This window comes from Etheostoma cragini, chromosome 12, assembly GCF_013103735.1.
Source record: "Etheostoma cragini isolate CJK2018 chromosome 12, CSU_Ecrag_1.0, whole genome shotgun sequence".
Taxonomy (NCBI): domain Eukaryota; kingdom Metazoa; phylum Chordata; class Actinopteri; order Perciformes; family Percidae; genus Etheostoma; species Etheostoma cragini.
In genome coordinates this window covers 13,584,435-13,591,062 of record NC_048418.1, presented here as the reverse complement: position 1 = coordinate 13,591,062, position 6,628 = coordinate 13,584,435, and the positions used below count along the sequence as shown (strand labels likewise).

General features: G+C 37.3%; 2 protein-coding genes across 2 annotated transcripts in view; one reads left to right on the top strand and one right to left on the bottom strand.

Annotated features, from left to right (window-relative positions):
* tmie (transmembrane inner ear) overlaps positions 1-2,975 on the top strand; it is an 11,700-nt gene extending 8,725 nt beyond the window's left edge. The window contains exon 4 of the mRNA XM_034888163.1: positions 2,108-2,975. Coding sequence (XP_034744054.1) covers positions 2,108-2,394 — 287 coding nt within the window. The 3' untranslated portion in view covers positions 2,395-2,975. The remainder of the gene's footprint in view (positions 1-2,107) is intronic.
* Positions 2,972-6,628, bottom strand: part of pth1r (parathyroid hormone 1 receptor) — a 47,098-nt gene continuing 43,441 nt past the window's right edge. The window contains exon 13 of the mRNA XM_034888162.1: positions 2,972-6,590. Coding sequence (XP_034744053.1) covers positions 6,228-6,590 — 363 coding nt within the window. The 3' untranslated portion in view covers positions 2,972-6,227. The remainder of the gene's footprint in view (positions 6,591-6,628) is intronic.

The following is a 6,628-nucleotide window of genomic DNA, read 5'->3' as shown; positions in this document are numbered from 1 at the left end:
TCTCTCTCTCACACACTCACATCTCTCTCACAAGCACTAATAGCAACACTGTGACTGAACAGACAGAACTGTGAATCAATCCCTTTTATGTCACCTTCATTTGGCCATCATCTCTCACTAGATCAGTGTAGTGTCAACAAACAATTACAGCTGTTGTTGAAAACAACTCTCACACATTTCTCACACGTCCGTCTACAACAGTTCTGAATGCGCAGCGAGGAAAATGTCATTTTAGCACGGCAACTGGTGATGAGTACCTTACTTAAAAAGAAGAATTTGGTCTCGTTACAAGTCCTGCTTTGTTCTTCGAGAGGAATAACTCATTTTAATAAGCATTATTTGTGATAACAGTAAGATATCCCATCTGTGATTACATTTACAATCGTACCAGTCTGACTGAATTTTTTTTTTTTTTGAAACGTCACCATGTCAAAAAGCCCAATGCCATTAAGTTTTATTAAACATTCTACCAGCCGTATCTGAACTGAATTTGACATTTAGTGGTGGTATGAGGATCAAAGCCTTTGGTAGAGGGGAATGTTAACCTTTAATAATTCCACTACCATGCACAGTATGTAAATAACAGGACTCATGGCAAGTTTGACCCAACTAGAAAAAATGTGGAGCATGTTTGAGGTTCAAATACTGAGATTTTATTACAGCATTTCATTTAGCAATCACCAACCCTGGCTTTAATCCCTAATCAAAGCTTTGTCTAAATCAGGTATATAAAAAGAAACAACGTATAGGAGCTGATGAGTGGAAGAGAAATGCATGAGGGTGAAAGTTTTAAGTCGGCAAACAAAGAAATCTATTCACAAACATTCTGATGGTTCATTGGTTATTTTAAGTCAGCTAGATTCCTCCAAAATGGTAAAAAACAGGACAGAAATAATTTCAGGTTTACTCTGACCCCCTCGGGCAACTTGACATTTGCCGTGTTTTTTTTCTTGGTTTCATTTGTGTACCCAGTGTCTCTGCAGCGTTTGCAGAGCACCAGGAATATGTTTGCTAAGCTCCTAGTGAAAAACAATGAAGCTCCGTTTGGCCCCAACTGGAGTCTGTGCTTTGAGCAATTTCCAGTTTAAGTGTAAAATCTCACCAATGTTCCAAGAAATCAAATGCAAGTATTTGTTGAGTTTTAATTTTCATGCAGACCAAAGGTATAGCATTACCTTGGATTTTATTCTCAAAGATTCCTTTTAGTTTTAATTAATTTAAAATCAACAACGCTATTACGTTTCCAATAGTTGTCTACCATAATCCCCTAAATGCAGCAACTTTAATATTTTACACATCGGCTTTAATAAAAATCAAACAATCAAAATATAACATTTAATAAACAGTTAACAAGCTTAAGAGGTGTTGTTTGGCATACTTTTGCTACATTTTGGAAAGAGAGGAGTTAGCTGTTTCCTCCTTTTTGTAGTGTAACTACATATTTACAATACAGACATGGTCACTATCTTCTCATACTCTCAGCAAGAAAGTGAGTAAACACATTTCTGAAAATGTGTTGTAAGTACTATGTTAATTGGGTTTGATGCTTAAGTAAATCTTCCAACCAGTGTTTGAACTATACCGGGGCCTTTGAATGATATTTACACATAATAATCCATGATGATCACATTACCCAAAACTGAAATTACACTTCAAAAAAACACATTGGCAATATTTTCAAGAGAGCCCCCAAAATTTCACAAATCATGTTTGTGAGCTCCCCCTAGCTCCCTCGTAGTTTGTACCCTGCTTCCAACCTCATTATAGTAATTTTAAGAAATTCATCGACCTACTACCTCTGTTAGCTGTGCACGTCCTCAGGGTGTCACCTCCTGTATAATAAAGAGAAAAAACTTAAACCCACACAAAGATCACTGGAAACCTTATTTCTCCATGTCTTACCCAAAAAGCGCATCAAACAATCTCATTAAAACAATAAATAGGCCATGCTTATTAAATAGAAACAGATGTGCCTTCGTTACATGCTTCGCCGAACATTCTGTTAGATTTAAATTCTCCCTTCCAATTAACAATACAGACAGGACCCTGATGATAATTTATGCTGCGATGAAGCCTTCAATCTTTTTTTTTTCTTTTTGTCCTGCAGCTGCAAAAGCAGAAGTTAAAGAAGAGGTGACAACAGTCTCTGGGAAAGTGGATGCTGATAAAGGAGAGAAGAAGAGCAAAGAAGGCAAAAAAGTGAGCAAGGATGCCAAAGAAGGAAAAGGAGATGAAAAGAATGCGACAGCAAAGAAGGGTGAAAAAGGTGAAAAGGGAGCATCCAAGAAAGATGATGGTGACGGGAAAGGGAAGAAATCTGGAGCAAAGGGAGAGCAAGTGGAAAGAGGAGGCAAAGGAGGAGCTAAAGGGGGAGCTAAAAAAGCTCCGAAGTGAACTCTGCCTTCACGGACAAACACTGAAAAAGATAATTTCATATTTTTCACTGAAAGCACCTTTTTTTTCTAAAATGAATTTGTAAATTATATTTGAAATAAACAAAAAACTTATATATAACAACATGCATTTGTCTACTTAAGGATCATGAAAGTTGCAAGACAATCAGAGTACAGTAAAATTACAGATTTATTGTCTTATTAACAATTTACCGATGAACACTAGAGACCAAACACATATTCTATGTTATTCCAGGTTTACACTGCCATCTACAACGTGCCTAAATCACTATAGAGTGATGAGAAGGCAAACACTGCCCACATACTGTATCTAAAGCATGAAGACCAATGCTGACTCCACGGAGTACATTTTGGCACTAGATAAATAAAAGACAACCACACACATTGTATACTTCTATGAGAGGTATTTCAAAACAATGAATTACAACATTAGCTCTATGATTAATGGCCTTTTGTACACTTGATTCCAAAACACAATCATTTTACATTACAATCAGAACAAAATACTGTATTATAGAGTAGTAAAGTGCTCAAATATAATTTTCCATGTAATTAAAAAAAGTTTTTGATGTTCTGTTAACAGTAACCTTTTTTAATAAAAAAATAAAAAACTGTCTTACACAAACGTGACATAATGTTTACCTGACCAGTGTGAATTAGTGGAAAGCCAGATTGAATTTTTACAACCACCTCAGTCAACTGCATTTTTAAAGTTTAACCTGTAGCCTACTCCTGAATGGGGAACAAATTCAGACTAAAGATATTCAACAGCTCAAAGAAGCCAGCTAAATATGACATAAATCTTTAGAGACATTGCAATACTGTATTATCAAGCGACAAAGGTTCCCTCCACCTCTGTATTTTTTTTCCATCATTGTGGCCTGCATTAGTGTCATTGCAAAATACATTTAGCCTCATGTCACAATAATTGTTATAGTATAAATAAAGTTGGGTCCAATTTGAGTCACCAAAAAGCCGGAAATGCACATCTTAGAATTCCTCGGCTAATTAGTCCATAATGCTCTATATTTTGGTTATTGCCAAGAAATGCCAAGAAAATACCCAAACCATCAATGTCTGTATGTCTGTAATCTCTCTGTACTTTCCTATGGCGCCTTTTCTCTTATTTGAAAACTAATTTTTTCCACATCTTAAAAAACAATTTCGAACATGTTAATGTTTTAATTTTTTTTAAAGCCTACATATTTTGAATAAACACCAGAGCACGGGCAGCATTTAGCAAACGCCACTCAAACATGAACTGCACATCTGTTGGGGACAATTTGGAGCTGCTGATTATTACCCATTTGGCACCCAGGACCCAGGTGTTTGTGAGATTGATTCAAAATAAACTACAGTGCCCACTTCTTCTTGTATTACATTGTAATTAATAGGTTTTGAGCCAAAATAGAGGCATATGGCACTCAAGTCAGTTTAGTGTTTGTTTTGGTATTTGGGATCATGGGATTTGTTGACAATGAGAAACCTATAGGACATTACCAGCATTATCCTTTAAACATCTGCTAAATGGAAAAGCTGTGGAGAGTTTGTAAAGTTGTCTACATCTATGTAAACATAGACTCAAATGTTAGTGCTATCTATATACATTTGCCGGATTTGTAGGCAGTACAAACTGGAACAGACCAGGCTTTAACCTTTAAAAACTGAGTCAAAGCATACACCTCAGTGGATCTAGCATCAGATGGAGAAGAACTGGCTATCAGGGTATTGGGAGCATAATTCAGTCAGTGTGAAGTCACCAAAGGAACACAACAGCAGATGGGCTAAGAGAGCAAATTAATGCGGGATAACACTGCTACACCCCACCACAAATATTCGCTTTGGTCACATATTGAAATTAATGTGAGGTAAATCTTCATTTAGCTGACTGGGATCTAAATCACAATTCTATCAGAAATATTAGTTCAAACCAAATAACTACTATTTTAACACTTCAGATCAAAAATCCAAGTAGAGCAACAAAAGTGCCTTTGATATGAATGAACTTGGTCCATTGAGTGTGTGCATAGTTTTCTCATTTGCCTCACTGCTGTATTTCTAAAGAAATGTGTGGTTGCACTATTTCAACACTTTTATCTTGACATTTTCCAACACTAACTACACCAGTAGCAAAATTCTTTTTTGTTTGGTAAGAGAGTTTTACTGCAACTTTAAGAATTTTTGGTCACTGTAAACAAGATGGTGGATAAAAATAGAAAAATAAATGCTACATTAACCTTTTCACTGGCAGGATTTTAAGCACTTTCTCTTTGATATAACGGATGATATTTTAAAATATGTAGTGAAAGGCTTCATTAAATGCTAGTTTGAATGCCCTCCGTCATCTGCAAATATATTCACCAGTTTTGTTTTGGACTATATACATAACCAAATATTCCATACACATATACATGAAAAAAAACAACAACACTGAAACAGCTTTAAAACATATTCGTACACATGAACACTATTAGCTCTTGATTAGAATGTATTTCCGATCTTTGTAAACATTGTGACTTGTATATACACATCGAAAGCAGCGAAACACTGGACCATCTGAAAGAATTACTGTGTGTTGTTCACGTCTGGGTTTTACTTCATATCTACCACAAACGTCACTCTTGGAGTTTCAATGGAATATGAGATTTTCTTGGAATCCTCATTTAATTAACATTCCACTGGAATACATGACTGTTTCCTGTGTTTTTAACTGGGTTCTCAACCTTAAAAAACTTGACTGTGGTAACATAGGATACTGGTTTTGACAGATTTCCATACATTTCTTTTTAAGCTCAACTAACACTGAACCCAAAGAAAGAGACAGTCTCCAAAAGATATTCTTACTTTGGCAGCATTTGTGTGTGTGTGTGTGTGCGTGCGTGTGTGCGAGAGAGAGAAAGAAAGAGAGAGAGAGAGAGGGTATTTTTTGAGAAAATTTGAATATGAAACATTCATTTGAACTCTTTGAAATCTGTTGTAATTAGAGAGCTGATACTGTTTTTTTTTCTAAAGCAGAAACTGTACAACATTTTGAAAAAAAGAATATTTAACATAGACTTATATTACATATCAACACCCTCAGAGAAATGCTGACTGTGCTAAAACACCACTTTAAAAGTATAGCAAAAACCTGGTGTGCAACAAATGAGGACTTCAATTACCTGAGTACCTTCCCTTTTACACTGAAGTGGATTTAAGTCAATTTAGAACAAATGAGATGCCATGCTAGAAAGCATGAACAAATGCCCTGAAATAGTAGCATTGCATTTTTTTTTAAACATGAGCCTAGAATTAGTCTACTCACGCTGACTTAATCCAAATACTTGCTGATTACATTGCCCACACATGTGTGACTAAGTGCACTCAGAATCCACCTGGCTTTACATAGGAGATAATTAAGGCTGTTCCTTGCAACTACTCTACCTAACCCCATGGTTTATGCACAAAAGCGGTGCACAAAAAAGAAGCAAACAGAAAACAACGTAACAGTTATGGCAGTGGAAAAGAAAAACAAAAAAACGGCAGTCTGTTTTTATCCTTTTACACATTCATCGTGGCAGGTGTTTGGTGACAAAAAGAGTGTTTTTCCACAACAATGAGGTTCATCATCTCTCAAGTAAAGGTGGCCCAGCTCACAAAAGTGAAACACCCTTTTGCCGTGAGCCTCATCTGTCGGCAATATTCTGGCTTGATTCACAGGAGAAAAAACTGGCAGTGTTAATGCATTCAGCCGTTCCCTTCAGACGGCCCTGAGATTGTTTCATGATTGGTTTTGTTTTTCAGTTTTCATCCCTAAACACAGCGGCATGGAGGTCACATGACTGTCTCCCTCTCCTCTTCCACCACAGGGGAGGGTTTCTCCTTCTCGCAGGGCCGTGTATGAGCCGAATGGTCCTCATCAGGAATGTGAAGCTCCTGTCCCGAGGAGGGTATAGAGTTCTCAGAGACAGAGCCGTTCTTCACGTACCCGGGGAGGTTCCTGTGTCCGTTCACAGGCGCTGGTCCCAGCCTTGTGGTGAGGTGGAGGGCCAGCGGCCCTCTGGCAGTGACATTGGTAACACTGGTGTTTGATACCATAGGCCCATAGCTGTAAGTGTTGCTGCCGCTCCGAGCTTTTCTTTTGAAGTCCAGGGCCAGAGTTCTCCTGCTCCAGGACTTTTTAATCTCAGCTTGGACCTTGGAGGTGAAGAAGTAATTTAGCCTTGTAAGAGCTT